Source organism: Ursus arctos, unplaced genomic scaffold (genome assembly GCF_023065955.2).
Source record: "Ursus arctos isolate Adak ecotype North America unplaced genomic scaffold, UrsArc2.0 scaffold_26, whole genome shotgun sequence".
NCBI classification, from domain to species: Eukaryota; Metazoa; Chordata; class Mammalia; order Carnivora; family Ursidae; genus Ursus; species Ursus arctos.
This window is the reverse complement of record NW_026622941.1, coordinates 8,288,266-8,306,470: the sequence shown is the minus strand read 5'-3', so window position 1 is coordinate 8,306,470 and position 18,205 is coordinate 8,288,266. Positions and strand designations below refer to the sequence as shown.

The window sequence follows — 18,205 nt, the reverse complement described above, 5'->3', positions numbered from 1 at the left end:
CTACGTCTGTCTCTTTGGGGTAAATACCCAGTAGTGCAATGGCTGGGTCATAGGGTAGCTCAATTTTTAACTTTTTAAGGGACCTCCACACTGTTTTCCAGAGTGGCTGTACCAACTTGCATTCCCACCAACAATATAGGAGGGATCCCCTTTCTCTACATCCTCTCCAACAATTGTTGTTTCTTGCCTTGTCTATTTTTGCCATTCTAACTGGCGTAAGGTGGTATCTCAGTGTGGTTTTGATTTGAATTTCTTTGATGGCTAATGATTTTGAACATTTTTTCATGTGTCTGTTAGCCATTTGTATGTCTTCATTGGAAAAGTGTCTGTTCATATCTTCTGCCCATTTTTTGATTTGTTTATTTGTTTCTCGTGTATTGAGTTTGAGAAGTTCTTTGTAGATCTTGGATACCAGTCCTTTATCTGTAGTGTCATTTGCAAATATATTCTCCCATTCCGTGGGCTGCCTCTTAGTTTTTCTGACTGTTTCCTTGGCTGTGCAGAAACTTTTAATCTTGATGAAGTCCCATAAGTTCATCTTATCTTTTGTTTCTCTTGCCTTTGGGGATGCGTCATGAAAAAGGTTGCTTTGGCCGATGTCGTAGAGGTTGTTGCCTATGTTCTCCTCTAGAATTTTGATGGATTCCTGTCTCACATCGAGGTCTTTCATCCATTTGGAGTTTATTTTTGTGTATGGTGTGAGATAGTGGTCAAGTTTCATTCTCTTGCATGTAGCTGTCCAATTTTCCCAGCACCACTTATTGAAGAGCCTGTCTTTTTCCCACCGGATGTTTTTTCCTGCTTTATCAAATATTAGTTGCCCAAAGAGCCGAGGGTCCATTTCTGGGCTCTCTATTCTGTTCCATTGGTCTATGTGTCTGTTTTTGTGCCAGTACCATGCTGTCTTTGTGATCACAGCTTTGTAGTACAGCTCGAAATCCGGCATTGTGATGCCCCCAGCTTTGTTTTTCCTTTTCAACAGTTCCTTGGAGATTCGGGGCCTTTTCTGTTTCCATACAAATTTAAGGACTGTTTGTTCCAGTTCTTTGAAAAACGTCCTTGGTATTTTGATCGGGATAGCATTGAAAGTGTAGATTGCTCTGGGTAGCATGGACATTTTAACTATGTTAATTCTTCCGATCCATGAGCATGGAATATCTTTCCATCTTTTTATGTCTTCCTCAATGTCTTTCAAGAGTGATTTATAGTTTCTAGAATATAGGTCCTTTACGTCTCTGGTTAAGTTAATTCCAAGGTAACGTATGGTTTTTGGTGCTATTGTAAATGGGATGGATTCCCTAATTTCTCTTTCTTCGGTCTCGTTATTCGTGTATAGAAATGCAACTGATTTCTGAGCATTTATTTTGTATCCTGCCACGTTACTGAATTGCTCTATAACTTCTAATAGTTTGGGAGTGGCTTCTTTTGGGTTTTCCATATAGAGTATCATGTCATCTGCAAAGAGAGACATTTTGACTTCTTCTTTGCCAATTTGAATACCTTTGATCCCTTTTTGTCGTCTGATTGCTGTTGCAAGGACTTCTAGTACTATGTTGAATAATAGTGGCGAGAGTGGGCATCCTTGTCGAGTTCCTGATCTTAAGGGAAAGGCTTCCAGCTTTTCCCCATTGAGAATAATATTTGCAGTAGGCTTTTCATAGATGGCTTTTATGAGATTGAGAAATGTACCTTCTATTCCTACACTCTGAAGGGTTTTAATCAGGAAAGGATGCTGTATTTTGTCAAATGCTTTTTCGGCATCGATTGAGAGGATCATATGGTTCCTGAGTCTTTTCTTGTTGATATGATGTATCACGCTGATTGATTTGCGAATATTAAACCACGCTTGCATCCCAGGTATGAATCCCACTTGATCGTGATGGATAATCCTTTTAATGTACTGTTGGATTCTATTAGCAAGTATCTTGTTGAGGATTTTGGCGTCCATATTCATTAGGGAAATCGGTCTGTAATTCTCCTTTTTGATGGGGTCTTTGCCTGGTTTGGGGATCAAGGTAATATTGGCCTCATAGAATGAGTTTGGTAGCTTTCCTTCTGTTTCTATTTTTTGAAATAGCTTTAGGAGAATAGGTATTATTTCTTCTTTGAATGTTTGGTAGAATTCCCCAGGAAAACCGTCCGGGCCTGGAGTTTTGTTATTTGGAAGGTTGTTTATCACTGACTCAATCTCTTCATAATTAATTGGTCTGTTTAAGGAATCAATTTCTTCCGGTTTCAATCTTGGTAGTTTATAGGTTTCCAGGAAGGATTCCATCTCTTCCAGATTGCTTAGTTTATTGGCATATAGCTGTTGATAAAAATTTCTAATAATCCTTCCAATTTCAATGGTGCTCGTCGTGACCTCTCCTTTTTCATTCATAATTTTAATAATCTGGGTCCTTTCTCTTTTCTTTTGGATAAGTCTTGCCAGTGGTCTGTCAATTTTATTGATTCTCTCAAAGAACCAGCTTCTAGTCCTGTTGATCTGCTCTACTGTACTTCTGGTTTCTGCTTGATTGATTTCAGCTCTAATTTTGGTCAACTGCTTCCTCGTGCGTGGATTAGGCCTGTCCCTCTGTTGCTGTTCCAGCTTCTTGAGGTGAGAATATAAAAACTGCATTTTAGATTTTTCTATTCTTTTGAGTGAGGCTTGGATGGCTATGTATTTCCCCCTTAGGACTGCCTTTGCAGTATCCCCTAGGTTTTGGACTGTTGTATTTTCATTCTCATTGGTCTCCATAAATTGTTTAATTTGATTTTTGATTTCCTGGTTTATTGAGTCATTCCTGAGCAGGATGGTTCTTAGTCTCCAAGTGTTTGAGTTTCTTCCAAATTTTTCCTTGTGGTTGAGTTCCAATTTCAGAGCGTTGTGGTCTGAGAATATGCAGGGGATAATTTCAATCTTTTGGTATCGGCTGAGACCTGTTTTGTGTCCCAGAACATGGTCTATTCTTGAGAATGTTCCATGGGCATTAGAATAGAATGAGTATTCTTTGGTTCTGGGGTGTAGTGTTCTATATATATCTATGAGGTCCAACTCGTTGAGTATGGCATTCAAAGCCTTTGATTCTTTGCTTAGTTTTTGCCAGGGTGTTCTGTCTATTTCTGATAGTGTAGTGTTGAGGTCCCCTACTATTAATGTATTTTTATTTATATGTCTCTTTATTCTGGTTAAGAGTTGGCTTGTGTATCTTGCTGCTCCCCTGTTGGGGGCATATATATTTATAATTGTCATATCCACTTGTTGAATACTTCCCTTAAGAATAATATAGTGCCCTTCTGCGTCTCTAACTATAGTCTGTAGTTTAAAATCCAATTTATCTGATATGAGAATTGCTACCCCAGCTTTCTTTTGAGGTCCATTTGCGTGAAAGATGGTACTCCATCCCCTTACTCTCAGTCTGAATGCATCTTTGGGTTTGAAATGAGTCTCTTGTAGACAGCAAATGGATGGGTCATTTCTTTTTATCCAATCTGCAACCCTGTGGCGTTTTATGGGATGGTTCAAACCATTTACATTAAGACTGAGTACTGAGAGATATGATTTTAATGTTGCCATGTTGCCAGTAAAGTCTTTGTTTGTATTGGCTGTGACTTTCTGTTCTGTATCACTCTTGGGGCCTTTTTACTTTTATAGAAGCCCCCGTAATATCTCCTGTAGGGCTGGTTTCGTGGTTACAAAATTGGTTAGTGACTGGCAATTCTGAAATGTCTTTATTTCTCCATCAATTCTGAATGACTGCCTTGCTGGATAAAGGATCCTTGGCTGCATGTTTTTCTCTGAAAGAGCTTTAAATATGCTCCCCCAACCCTTTCTCTCATTCCAGGTCTGTGTAGACAGGTCTGACGTAATTCTGATGCCTTTGCCTTGGTACGTGAGAAATTTCTTTGCCCTGGCCGCTTTCAATACTGTATCCTTGCATCTAATATTTGCGAATTGCACTATGACGTGACGTGGCGTAGGTTTGTCATGGTTGAGCTTGGGAGGGGTCCTCTCTGCCTCTTGGACACGAATGTTTGTTTCCCTTGCTAGATTAGGGAAGTTTTCAACTACAATTTGTTCAAATATCTCTTCTAGACCTCTGTTTTTCTCCACCCCCTCGGGGATGCCGATGATTCTAACATTGGATCGTTTCATTGAGTCAGTAATCTCCCGTAACCTACATTCGTGGGCGTGGATTTTTTTAAGACCATCTTCTATTTTCATTTTTTCCTCTATTAACCCATCCTCCAATTCACTAACCCGTTCCTCTGCTTCTGCGACCCTGGCCATCAGAGCCTCTAGTTTTGCCTGCATTTGGCTCATAGAATTTTTAATTTCTGTCAGATTTGCTCTCATTTCTGTCCTTAGGGATTCTATATTCTCAGTAACCTTTTCGTTAATAGTTTTTTCAATTCTACTCATCATTTTGACCATCGTTACTCTGAATTCCATTTCTGATAATTTGGTTACATCCATATCCATTATTTCTGTGGCAGAGGCCATAGACTCACTGTCTTTTCTTTGCTGGGGGGGGCTTCTCCTTCTTGTCATTCTGATGAGGAGAAGTTGCGGGGTTGTCCAGAGCCCAAATTATTGACTGGGTCCCAGGCCGTGCCCCTTGTTTTATAGGGATCTTAGGGATGTGGGCTTCTTCTTTAAAGATTTTATTTATTTATTTATTTATTTATTTATTTATTTATTTATGTGGCAGCCAACCAGCGAGAGAGGGAACAGAAGCAGGGGAGTGGGAGAGGAAGAAGCAGGCTCCCAGCGGAGGAGCCCGATGAGGGACTCCTTTCCAGAACGCCGGGATCACGCCCTAAGCCGAAGGCAGGCGCTCAATGACTGCACCACCCAGGAGCCTCGGGTTGTGGGCTTCTTGATTTTTCAGCCTGCCTTCTGGGGGAGGGGCCTGCCGTGCCGATACTCAGGCAGCCCTGTTTGGGTAGAGTCTCCGCATCCCCTGCGAGGGGGGATGGGGATGGGCACTCCCTGAGCCGGTATTTCCAGGCTTTTTTTCTCTGGCGGCTTTCCCTGGCGGTTTGCTGTGCCTCTTCTGAGAGTCAGAGCAGCAGCGGCCAAATTTCAGCCTCTGTCACAGAACAGAGGGATTGCGGCCCGTTCTCTGCTATTGTTCTGGCCACTTTAACTCTGTTACTGTTGGTGCTGCTCAACCCTGCAGCGTCCCGGGATGTGCGCCCCACACCCGGCATCCCAGCCCTCACTTCCAGGGCCGGCGCGTCTCTGTCCTTTGTGTTTCTAACGCCGCCAGCCGCCCCGCGCGCGCTCCCGGATCTCCCGGTCTCAGTCTGGATCCAGTGAGCGCACCGGGATTCCGGGGTTCCGCGAGATGCCTGGTGGCGCGCGCACCCGGCTCACGGTCTCAGTCTGCTGTTTTGCGGGTGCCGTCCGCGAGCCCCGCCCGCTCTCCCGTGCAAGTGGCTACCGCTTCCCGGCGCCCGAACACGGCGGCTCCCTCCCCCTTCCGTTTATCTTCCGATATCTGTGCACAGTTTCATGGCTCCCCGCTTCGTACCTCAATACTCAGCGCTGGAGATATTCATTTGTAGAGATCCAGATGTATCTTCCTGTGTCTCAGGCTGGTTCCGTGGTTGTTTAGGCTGGTCTGGTACCGATCCAGCTCGACTCGGAGGACCGGCTGAAAACGGTGTCTCCTACTCCTCCGCCATCTTAACTCCCTTTCTATTACAATAGTTTTGTAGTATATCTGGAAATGTGAAACTGTAATACCTCCAGCTTTGTTGTTGTTGTTGTTTTTTAAAGATTTTATTTATTTATTTATTTATTTATTTGAGCGAGAGCAAGAGAGCACAAGCAGGGGGATCAGCAGAGAGAGAGGGAGAAACAGGCTCTCCACTGAGCAGGGAGCCCGATACAGGACTCGATCCCAGGACCCTGGGATCATGACCTGAGCTGAAAGCAGTTGCTTAACCAACTGAGCCTCCTAGGCACCCCCAGCTTTGTTGTTCTTTCTCAAGATTGCTTTGGTTATTCCAGATATTTTGTGGTTCCATGCAATTTTAGGATTATTTGTTCTAGTTTTGTGGAAAATGCTGTTGTTATTTTGGTAGGGATTACATTGAATCTGTAGAGTGCTTTGGGTAGTATGGACATTTTAACGATATTAATTCTTCTGAATCATGAGCATAGTATATCTTTGCATTTGTGTCATCTTCATTTTCTTTCATCAGTGTCGTATAGTTTTCAGAGTGTAGGTCTTCTACCTATTTAGTTAAATTTATTCCTAGGTAATTTATTCTTTTTGGTGCAAATGTAAATGGAATTGTTTTCTTAATTTTTCTTTCTGATATTTTGTTATTAGTGTGTAGAAATGCAACAGATATATAATACAATATATTAATTTTGTATCCTACAACTTTAATGAAATTATTTATTGGTTCTAATAGTTTTTTGGTGGTCCTTAGGATTTTTTTACATGTAGTATCGTGTCAGTTGCAAATAGTGAGTTTTACTTCTTCCTTACTAACCTGGATGCCTTTCACTTCTTCTTCCTGTCTGATTGCTGCAGCTAGGACTTCCAGTACTATGTTGAATAAAAGTGGTGAGAGTGGACATCCTCATCTTGTTCCTGATCTTATAGGAAAATTTTTCAGTTTTTCATCATTGATTAATATTGTTCGCTGTGGGTTTGTAATATTTGGCCTTTATTATGTTGAGGTACATTCCCTGTAAACCCACTTTGTTGAGAGTTTTGTCATGAACAGATGTTGTATTTTGTCAAATACTTTTTCTGCATCTAAGATGATCATATGGCTTTTATCCTTCCTCTTTGTTAACATCATGTATCACCCTTGGTTCCCTGGAATAAATCCCACTTGACTGAGATGAATGATCCTTTTAATTTATTATTGAAATCAGTTTGCTAATATTCTTTGAGGAATTTTGCATCTGTGTTCATCAGAGAGATTGGCCTATAGTATTTTGTTTTGTTTTGTTTTGTTTTTTAGTGTCTGGTTTTGGTATCAGGGCCTTGTAGGGTGAATTTGGAAGTTTTCCTTCCTCTTCTATTTTTTAGAATAGTTTGGAAGAATAGATATTAATTTTTCTTTAAATGTTTGGTGGAGGGATGCCTGGGTGGCTCAGTCGGTTAAGCATCTGCCTTTGGCTCAGGTCATGATCCGAGGGTCCTGGGATCAAGTCCTGTACCGGGCTCCCTGCTAAGTGGGGAGCCTGCTTCTCCCTCTGCCTGCTGCTCCCCCTGCTTGTGCTCTCTCTCTCTCTGATAAATAAATAAAAATCTTAAAAAAAGGGGCGCCTGGGTAGCGCAGTCGTTAAGCGTCTGCCTTCGGCTCAGGGCGTGATCCCGGCGTTCTGGGATCGAGTCCCACATCGGGCTCTTCTGCTGGGAGCCTGCTTCTTCCTCTTCCACTCCCTTGCTGTGTTCCCTCTCTCACTGGCTGTCTCTGTCACATAAATAAATAAAATCTTTAAAAAAAAATCTTAAAAAAAAATATTGGTGGAGTTCACCTGTAAAGCCATCTGGTCCTGGACTTTTTTTCCTTGGGAGTTTTTTGGTTACCAATTCAATTTTGTTATTAATAATTGGTCTGTTCAAATTTTCTATTTCTTTCTGGTTCAGTTTTGGAAAATTGTATGTTTCTAGGAATCTATCTATTTCTTCTAGATTGTCCAGTTTGTTGGTCTACAGTTTTTCATAACATTCACTTATAATTCTTTGTATTTCTCTTATGTCAGTTATTTCTCCTCCTTTATTTCTGATTTTACTTGAGTCCTCTCTCTTTTTCTTGGTAAGTCTGGCTAAAGGTTTATCAATTTTGTTTATCTTTTCAAAGAACCAGCTCTTGGTTTTATTTATCTTTTTAATTTTTTTTGTTTCTGTTCCCTTCCTTCTATTAGCTTTGAGCTTTATTTGTTCTTCTTTTTCTAGTTCCTTTAGGTCTAAGTTTAGGTTGTTTACTTTAGATTTTTCTTGTTTCTTGAGGCAGTCCCATATCGTTATATACTTCCCTCTTAGACCTGCTTTTGCTGCATCCCAAAGATTTGGGACTGTTGTGTTTTCATTTTCATTTGACTTCTTGCATTTTTTAATTTCCTCTTTGATTTCTTGGTTGGTCCCTTCATTGTTTAGCAGTATGTGGTTTAGCTTTCTCGTGTTTGTTTTTTCCAGTTTTTTCTTGTAATTGATCTTTAGTATTATACTGTTGTGGTTGGAAAAGGTGCTTGATATGATTTCAGTCTTCTGAAATTTAGAGTCTTGTTCTGTGGCCATGTGATCTATCCTGGAGAATGCTTCATGTGCACTTGAAAAGAATGTGTATTCTGCTGTTTTTGGATGGAACGTTCTGTATATATCTGTTAGATCCATCTGGTCTAATGTCATTTAAGACTACTGTTTCCTTGTTGATTTTCTAACCGGATGACCTACCCATTGATGTGAGTGGGGTGTTGAAGACCCCTACTATTATTGTATTACTGTCAGTTTCTACCTTTATGTCTGTTAATATTTTCTTTATGTATTTAGGTGCTCCTATGTTGGGTGCATAAATATTTACAACCATTATGTTTTCCTGTTGGATTTGTCCGTTTATCATTATGTAACGGTAGAAGTATGCCCTTCTTTATCTTCTGCTACTTGTTTTTTTTTCTTTCTTTCTTCTTTTTCATTTGCATGGAATACCTTTTTCCATCCCTTTACTTTCAGTCTGTATGTTTCTTTAGGTCTGAAGTGGGTCTCTTATAGGCAGCCTATGGATGGATCTTGTTTTTAATCCAATCAGTTACTCCATGTCTTTTGATTGGAGCATTTAGTCCATTTGTACATTTAAAGTAATTATTGGGGCACCTGGGTGGCTCCATCAGTTAAGCATCTGCCTTTGGCTCTGGTTCTGATCCCAGGGTCCTGGGATTGAACCCTGCATTGGCCTTCCTGCTTAGTGGGGATCCTGCTTCTCCCTTGCCCTCTGCCCCTCCCCCCCACTTGTGCACACACTCGCTCTTTCTCTCTCACTCTCTCTCTCAAATAAAATCTTTAAAAAAAAAAAAAAACCCCAAACCCCAAATTAATTATTGATAGGTATGTACTTATTACTATTTTGTTAATCGTTTTCTGGTTGTTTTTGTAGTTCTCTGTTCCTTTCTTCTTCTCTTGCTCTCTTCCCTTGTGGTTTGATGACTTTCTTTAGTGTCACGCTTGGGTTTCTTTCTCTTCATTTTTTGTGTATCCATTATAGGTTTTTGGCTTGGTTTGTAGTTTCGGTTCATATATAGCATCCTATGTGTATAGCAGTCTATATTAAGTTGATGGTTGCTTAAGTTCAAAGACATTCTGAAAGTACTAAATTTTACTCCCTCCTTTACATTTTATGTATATGAGGTTACATCTTGCATTTTTAAATTTTGTATATCCCTTGATTGATTTTCATAAATATAATTGATTTTTACTGCTTTTTGTTTTAGCCTCCATACTGGCTTTATATGTGATTAATTAAATCTTTGCTATATGTTTGCTTTTACCAGTGAGATTTTTTCCTTTCATAATTTTCTTACTTGTAATTGTGGCCTTTTCTTTCCACTTAAAGTAGTCCCTTTAACATTTCTAGTAAGGCTGGTTTAGTGGTGATGCATTCCTTTAACTCAGTCTGTCATGGACACTATCTCTCTCTCAATTCTGAATGATTGAGTATTCTTGGGTAGAGTATTCTTCGTCATAGATGTTTTTCTTTTTAGCGCTGGTAGCCTTATGGGATTTTTCCCTTGTATGTCAGTTTTCTTTTCTCTTTCTGCTTTTAATATTCTCTCTATTTTATTACATTTTGCCGTTTTAATTATTATGTGGACGTTTTTTTAAAGATTGTATTTATTTGAGAGAGAGAGAGAGGGGAGAGCATGAGTGGGCGGGAGGGGCAGAGGGAGAAGCAGACTCCCTACTGAGCAGGGGGCCAGATGCGGGACTTGATCCCAGGACCCTGGGATCATGACCTGAGCTGAAGGCAGACGGTTAACCATCTGATCCACCCAGGCGTCACTCCTCCTGAAGTTTTAATGTGGATTTCTTGTACACAACATATAGTTGAGCCTGGTATTTTGATCCATTCTGACAATGTTTTAATTGATGCATTTAGACCACTGACATCCGAGGTGATTATTGATATGGTTTTTATCAATATCTATCATATTTGTTATTGTTTTCTATATCTTGCCCTTGTTCTTTGTTCCTTTTTTGTCTTTCATTCACTCTTATTCCCTCTTTTGTGGTTTTGAGAATTTAATATGATTCCATTTTCATTGCATTCTTAACATATCAGTTATACTTCTTTTTTATTGGCTGCCCTAAACTTTGCAATATACTTATACAACTAATCCAAGTCCACTTTCGGATAACTCTGTACCGCTTTGTGTACAGTGAGAGTATCTTAAAATAACAAAAGAATCTTAATTCCTCCCTCCTGTCTCTTGTATTATTGCTCCCATTTATTTCACTTACACATCAGCATGCATAATCTAATACATGGTTGCCAATTATTATTTTGAATGAACAAAAAATCAGTTAAGAACATAGATCAATTAAGAATATAAAATGTTTTTATTTTACCTTCCTTCACTTATTCCTTTTTTTGATACTCTTACTTTCTTTGTATAGATCCATGTTTCTGACCTGTATTATTTTCTTCTTTCTAAGTTCTTCTTTTAACATTGCTTATAAGTCAGTTTCTACTGGCATCAAATTCCCTCAATTTTTGTTTGTCCAGAAAAATCCCTATTTCATCTTCACCTTTGATGGTTAATTTTGCAGGGTACAGAGTTAGGATGATGGTTTTTTTTCTCTCAACACTTTATAAATATTTCATTCCATTCTCTTCTTGTTTCTGTGGTTTTGGAGAAGTCTGATGTAATTCTTATCTTTGCTTTTCTTAGGAGGTGTTCCCCCCTGGCTTTTTATTTTTTATTTTTTTTTATTTTTTATTTTTTAAATTTAAAGTGTTTAATTTACATTCCAGTTAACATACAGTGTAATAGTAGTTTCAGGTGTACAATATAGTGATTCAACACTTCCATAGGATTTTTCTTTACCTTTGATATTCTGTAGTTTGAATATGATATGTCTAGACGTAGTTTTCTTTGGCATTAATCCTGCGTGGTGTTCTATGAGCTTTTTGAATCTGTGGTTTGGTATCTGTCATTAATTTGGGGGAAATTCTCAAATGTTATTGTCTCAATACTTCTTCTGTTCTTTTCTCTTTTTATTCTTCTGCTATTCCCATTATACATATGTTAAACCTTTTGTAGCTGCTCCACATTTCTTGGATATTCTGTTTGTTCCCCCTCCTTCCCTATCCCCCAAGTTCTTTTCCTCTTTTTAGTTTTGGAGGCTTCTATTGAGATACCGTCACACTCAGATTTTTTACTCAGCTGTGTTCAGTCTAATAATGAACTCACTAAAGACATTCTTCATTTCTGTTACAGCATTTTTGATCTCTCATGTTTCTTTTTGGTTCTTAGAATTTCTATATCTCTGCTTACATAGCTCATCTCTTCTTGCATGCTGTCTACTTTGTTCATTAAAGCCCTTAACATATTAATCGTTTTAAATTTCTGGTCTGCGAGCTCCAACATCCCTGCTACATCTGAGTCTGGTTCTAATGCCTGATTTATCTCTTCAAACTGGGGGGTGGGGTGAGATGCTGTTTGTTTTTTAGTATGCTTGGTAACTTTTTCTTGTTGGCTAGATGTGATGTACTGAGTAAAAGGAACCGCTGTAAATAGACCTTTAGTAATGTGGTGGCATGGCGTGGTGAAGGGGAAGCATTCTCTAGTCCTATAATTTCATCTGATTGTTTTTAGTGGGCGTTTGCCTCTAGACTTTGAACTTAAAGTGGTTCTCAGCTCTTCTTATTACTTCCCTTAAAGTGGAACAGGATGGCTAGAGTGGGCATTTTCCGTTTCCCTAATCAGGCTCTGATAAAACCACAGCAGGTTAGGCTCTGGTTACATAGTTTTTCCTGAGGGTAGACCTTGTTAAAAAGAACAGAATGCTTTGGTATGTTTCAAAATTGCACCTGTGCCCCTTCCCTTGCCAGAACCACAAGGAGAATTTTCTCAGATAAACCTGGTAGAGCTCCAGAAGGTAAAACTCAGAAGTTTTTCCCTCCTTCCCCACCATTGAGTGGGTTACCCTGGAGTTTTTATCTCTCAGATTTTCCACGCTGAGCTTCCAGCAATTCAATAATTACAGTTTCAATTTCCCTTCCCTGGGATTGGTTCCCACAGAAGTTTTGGCTCCTGGGTTTCTGCTTCAGTAAGTTGTGATCCTTTGTATTTGTCTGTCTGCATAATTTTGAGAGCAGTGTCTTAGCCTGTGAAGAGTTGTTGATTTGCAGTTTGTTCAGCTTTTTACTTATTGTTAGGATGGAAAGGCAACTTCCAACCTTCCTGAATGCCAGACTGGAAACTGGAAGTCTATTTATTGATTTTTTTACTCTGTTTTGTCTCTGTTGTTTGAGTAATTTCTATTATTCTTTCAATTCACTGATTTTTCTGTCCTCTCCACTCTGCTGTTGAGCCCATCACTGAGCTTTTTATTTTGGCTATTATATTTTTCAGTTATAAAATTCCATTTGGTTCCTATTTATATCTTTAATTTGTTGGCTGAGATTTTCTATTTCTTTTCTGAGGCATTCTTTTTTTTTTCATTTGGTTCAAACATGCGTGTGCTTTCTTGTTGAAGCATCTTTGTCATGGTTTCTTTAAAATTTTTGTCAGAGGGGCGCCTGGGGGCCTCAGTCAGTTAAGCGGCTTCCTTTGGCTCAGGTCATGATCTCAGGGTCCTGAGATTGAGCCTTGCGTCGGCGGGTTCCCTGCTCAGCAGGAAGTCTGCTTTTCCCTCTCCTCCCTGCTCGTGTTCTCTTTCATTATCTCTGTCACTCTCTCTGTCTCTCTCAAATAAATAAATAAAATCTTAAAAAAGTAAAATCTTTGTCAGATGATTCTAATATTTCTCTTATCTTGATATTGGCATGTATTTATTTTCTTTTTTAAAAATTAATTTTGAGAACTCGTAATTCATGGTATGATGGGTGATTTTCCATTGAAACCTGACATTTTTGTGTAGTATCTAAGAGTCTGGATCTTCTTTAAGGCCTCTGTTTTAGCTGGCTCTTCCTGACACCACTCTGGCAAGGGAGAGGGGACCCTGCCTTGTTACTGCCTGATATGGGTAGACTTGATCTCCTTGACATCTGATAGGTGGGCTCCTGTCACTTCTAGGTGAAGATGCAAGTTCCAGTTTTCATGAGGTCTTCCTTGGTCCTGAATTTTCATAATATACACCCTTGAAATTTTTCTTTTATATTGGACACCTGTGGCCTTCTGTCAATACAGAGGAAGATTGGAGCTGCTGCCCAAAGGCGTGGAAGTCATTTAGTTCCAACTGCTACTTTATTTCTACTACAAGAAGAAATTGGACTGAGAGTGAGAGGAACTGCTTGGAAATGAAGGCTCACCTGCTGGTGATCCACACCAAGGACGAGCAGGTACTTTCTAATAGATGATGGAGTCAGGAGTCCCGCCTGGCTGTTGTATACCTCTCTTGTCTAAGGAGGTTTGCACTGTTTTGGAATATTGGTGGTGTGGCAGAAAGCTTTTAGTAAAACGGTTAGGAAAGGCTGCCTAAGCCTTCACATGCTACACCTTTTTCCTGTCTCCATAAAACTAATTTCTCCTAAAATAAATTAGGGTATTTAAAGTACGATATGTGGGGTTTGAGTAGAAGAATGAAAATGTTTTAGGTTGAAATATCAGTTTATTATTTCAACCTGTAAATATTTTATAAATTATTAACTATTTCACTGAGAAGGGGTATTATATCAAATAGAGAAACAAAGTTCAGTCATGAAGAGTCACAATCAACAATCAGGAATGAAGTTAAAGAAGTTATGAAAAGAAAATGATTTAATCTGCAAAAATTTTCTAATGCATGACTTTGAAGAATACTACCTTTTAGTGAAAGGGCTGGAAGTGAATCTGAGATGAGAATTCGTTTTGATCCTGGATAGAAATTGCTGCCATTTGTGTGCAACATTGCTATATTGTGTATGTTTATGTCTCCCCCAAACTTCATATGGTGAAATCCTAACCCCCAAAGATGGTGGTATTGGAGGTATGGTCTTTGAGAAGATTAGGTACTGAGGATAGAACCTGATGACTGGGATTCGTGTTCTTATAAAAGAGACCCTACACAGCTACCTTGCCCCTTCTACCATGTGAAGACACAGTGAGAAAAAGCTGGCCATGAACCAGGAGGAGGGCCTTCATCTGACCATGCTAGTACCCCGATCTGGAATTTCCAACCTCCAGAACTGTGAGAAAGAAACTTGTTTATAAGCTTCCCAGTCTGTGGTGTTTTGTTATGGCGGCCTGAGCAGACTGAGCCAAGCGTAATGCTTCCAAGTGATTTCGTTGGTCCTGCACTGTTCAGCCAGAGAAGACTTAGGCTCCTGGGTAGGGCCCCCATGTGGCTCTTCCTGGATCCTTTCCTTCTCTTCTCCCTAAGGCTGTAAAGAACTCAGTTCTATCTGAATACTCTAAAGGCCTTAACTCCTTTCTTTTCTTCCTTTAGGATTTTATCTTCCAGAACCTGGATATAAATTCTGCTTATTACATAGGGCTGTCAGACCCAAAGGGAACAAGAGATTGGCAATGGGTTGATCAAACACCCTACAGTGAAAGTGTCACGTGAGTACAGAATTAGATAAAGGAATCCTGAGCCCTTGATCATGCAGGGATTTTAGAGTGTTCCAACTATCAGCTATGAAAATAAAATAGCTTACTCTTCTTTGAACTCTTGGGTTAAATAATTTTATTTATTATCTCATTTAATCATCAAAGGAACTCTGTGAAGCACACATTATTATTTTTTCCACTGTAGAGATGAGGAAATTGAGTTTAGAGAGTTTAGATAACTCAGCAAAGGTTATCCAGCATTGGCAACATATGATCCTCAAATCCGCTCTATTTGACACCGAAGTCTGTACTTTTAATCACTCCATTATATCTCTAAATATAACAAAAATTTATGTCAGTTAAGATCATGGCCAACTATTGATTTAATATTTCTCATAATGCAAATGAGCTAACTTCTGATAGTTATAATATCCCATATTTACATAGGTCTTTTAAAACTCTTAAATACTTCAGTGTGTTTTAGTACAATACCACCTTTGGTCCTCATATCACTGTGTGAAACATACAGGAATTTGACTGTAGTCTCTACTTTTTAGATATGGAAATCAGGGAAATTAAATTACATGTCCAAGGTAACAGGGATCTTAGCAGATTTAGGGGTTTTAACTAGTTCTTTGGACTCCAATAGCAATATATATATATATATAAAAGGAAACAAACTATAATGATACTTGGAATGAGGATGAAAGCTTTTTTTTTTTCATCATTTAAGGGTGCTTATGGACTGGCAGTCTGCTGGGAACAGGACATAATGATGGACAAATAGAAGGGCTATGTGTTAGGAGAATGTTTAATGCAATAAGATGACACAATACTGGGTGATGTAAGTTTTGAGAGAAATGCCAGAGCTTCAGGTAGAGGAGAAACAGCATGAGAATTGGAGAAGGAATGTTTTGGGCATATCCGTCCCTGACTTCCATACAGTTCAGCCCCAGCCCCCTCCCTTGCCGTTTCCAAAGCACTGTTTGAAGAAACAACCCCTCCATTTTTTCCCTTTCAGATTTTGGCACTCGGGGGAGCCCAATAATCCTGATGAGGGTTGTGTTATGCTAAATTTTCGTTATATATCAAGAAAATGGGGCTGGAACGATGTTGCTTGTAATGGACGTCACAAGTCGCTTTGCAAGATGATGAAGATCCACTTATGAATGGGAACATTCTGCATGAACATGAGGTTGAATTGGTATCCACCGTTACAGAGATAGCTAATTTGTTCTTTTTATTCACGTGTGAATCTTGTGTAAGGAATCTCCGTAGCGTTTTTCCGTAGGCTGTCACCTGATCCATTTATGATAGAACTGGTGTACACATCCTCCACGTGTAGAGACCACACCGGAGAGCCTATTGCAGGCACATGGAGGGAGCATGAGCATCCTTTCCAAATTTTTGTCTGATTGCCAAGGAGTTAGATCTTGATATAATTATATGATAGGGTTCCTCCTTCTGTCTGGATTTTTTTTGTGTGAGGTTGGTCAAAAGCGAAATAATCCTAACTATTATTTTCCATTTCTCTCAGATATATTTATTACCTTTAACTGAAGCATATTATGTGACAGTTGGAAGATGGTACACATCAATGGAAGTTAAGTTCCAGCTTTGTCCCAGTAGACTATTGGGGTTTTTTAACATTCTCTGTTCAGTCTTAGACTGTCTTTTAACATCAGGGTACAGTCTAAGGGAAATCAGAAATTGAACATTAGAGATTTAGCATTAGAAGGTATTACTAGTGAGTTGACATAGATTTATAATCCTTAGGTGTTCTGATAGTTTTTTTCTTTGCTTAAGTTTTATAGTTTCTATGTGTAGATTGCCACCCAGGATGGCTCCTGGTTTATTCTTGTTCCCCTTTTCACTGAAGTTCTTACTGATCATTTTATTTCTACTACAGTCATATTTACAATAAAGCCTGTTATTCATTGCTTTCATTTGCTAATTATAATTGATCATAGTCAAGCTGATTCTAGCGTGGCTATCCCAATGTGACCTCTTGAGATTATGCCCTGATTGTCTTGATGCAACGGAGTAATTACATTTGCCACTCATTTCCTGACTGTATCTAAAAATGAGTTATTTTTATACAGATCTGATCTCATGAATTGTATGTAGAATTTACCAGTTTATTCCTCGGAGAGCAACTTACTTACAATTCTGGAAGAATTCTAGGGAAGCCTTACTTACAAAGAGCTTTTCCCGCCATTATTTCAATAATATGGGGTTGGAATGAAGGGCAAAAAGAACCACTTTACTAAATGCTTTTGCTTGTCAGAATAGAGGGTTTGTTTGAACTGAAGTGCAAGGGAGAATTGGTGACATTAGTCACTACTGGACCTTTTCTTTAACCTCCACCTTACATTTTATGAATGTGATTCAGATCCTGTTTTCTTTAATTTTCCACAAAGCACCACTAAATCGATTGTGGGTAACAGACTTTGTGTAAGATTTGTGTTCAAGGAGTGGTAGTAAAACGAAGAGGCATCTAGCTGACTTCAAATCAGTGGACACAATTATGAAAAATAAGATTGTTGCTTAGCAATGCATACCTGAAACACCTTTGAATTATACTAGTTTTTTTTAATGATTTTTTATTATATTATGTTAGTCACCATACAGTATGAATTATACTAGTTTTGAATCAGATTCTGCAAAATAATGAAACATATTCAGTCACATTGCTGTCTCAAAAGATTGACAGTTATAAAGTGAGAGTAGATTAATTTTATCATTAGTAAATAAAATGTAAAATTGAACTGTTTATTTTTTATGCAATTTAATTCTTATTCTTGTGTAGTAGGCATATTATATTCCATTAAAGGTGTGTGGTTCTTAAATAAATAAATGTTTGATATGAAGTGTGAATATACAATTTTTCCAAAGACTTTATTTATTTATTTATTTAAGAGCATGATCATGGGGAGGGGCAGAGGGGGAGGAAGAGGGAATCTCAAGCAGACTCCATGATAAGTGCACGGAGCCCAAGGTGGGGCTTGATCTCATGACCCTGAGATCATGACCTGAGCTGAAATCAAGATTCAGATGCTTAACCAGCTGAACACCCCTTTTGTTCAAATATTAAGTATGACCAAACAAAAACTGTTTTCAGATCACTGTTCTAGAAAGTGGATTTTAAAATGCTTGATTAAAGTTTAGGTAATTGTTCTCTTTGAGGTAAAAGAAAAATACAGGCTATAGACAAAATGTTTGTGTTGGTTTATTAAGCCTATGAGTGAAATATACTTAGAATTTTAGTCCCTGTATTCATCTTACGGTTGCAGTGAAAAACAAACATTTAAACAAATAAATCTACCAACACCTAAAGCCCTTTTAGTCAACTTTAGTTGACTTCCACTTAGTAAATGGAAGAGGAGGCAGAAACTGGAATCTTCAGTACCGGGGAAAATAATTCTACCTATTGGAGTTAAAATGATCAGCCTGGATGATTTCTCTGAAGGTGGAAATCTGCCGACACATGACAACCCTTCA

At 38.8% G+C, this 18,205-nt stretch overlaps 1 protein-coding gene across 2 annotated transcripts in view; it reads left to right on the top strand.

Annotated features, from left to right (window-relative positions):
* Positions 1–17,583, top strand: part of LOC113257933 (C-type lectin domain family 4 member A-like) — a 44,079-nt gene extending 26,496 nt beyond the window's left edge. For both annotated transcript variants that reach the window (XM_044385250.3, XM_026502520.4), the window contains exons 4-6: positions 13,364–13,515; positions 14,601–14,716; positions 15,726–17,583. In XM_044385250.3, the coding sequence (XP_044241185.1) occupies positions 13,364–13,515; positions 14,601–14,716; positions 15,726–15,873 (416 nt within the window). In that variant the 3' untranslated portion in view covers positions 15,874–17,583. The remainder of the gene's footprint in view (positions 1–13,363; positions 13,516–14,600; positions 14,717–15,725) is intronic.
* Positions 17,584–18,205: the final 622 nt, after the last annotated feature.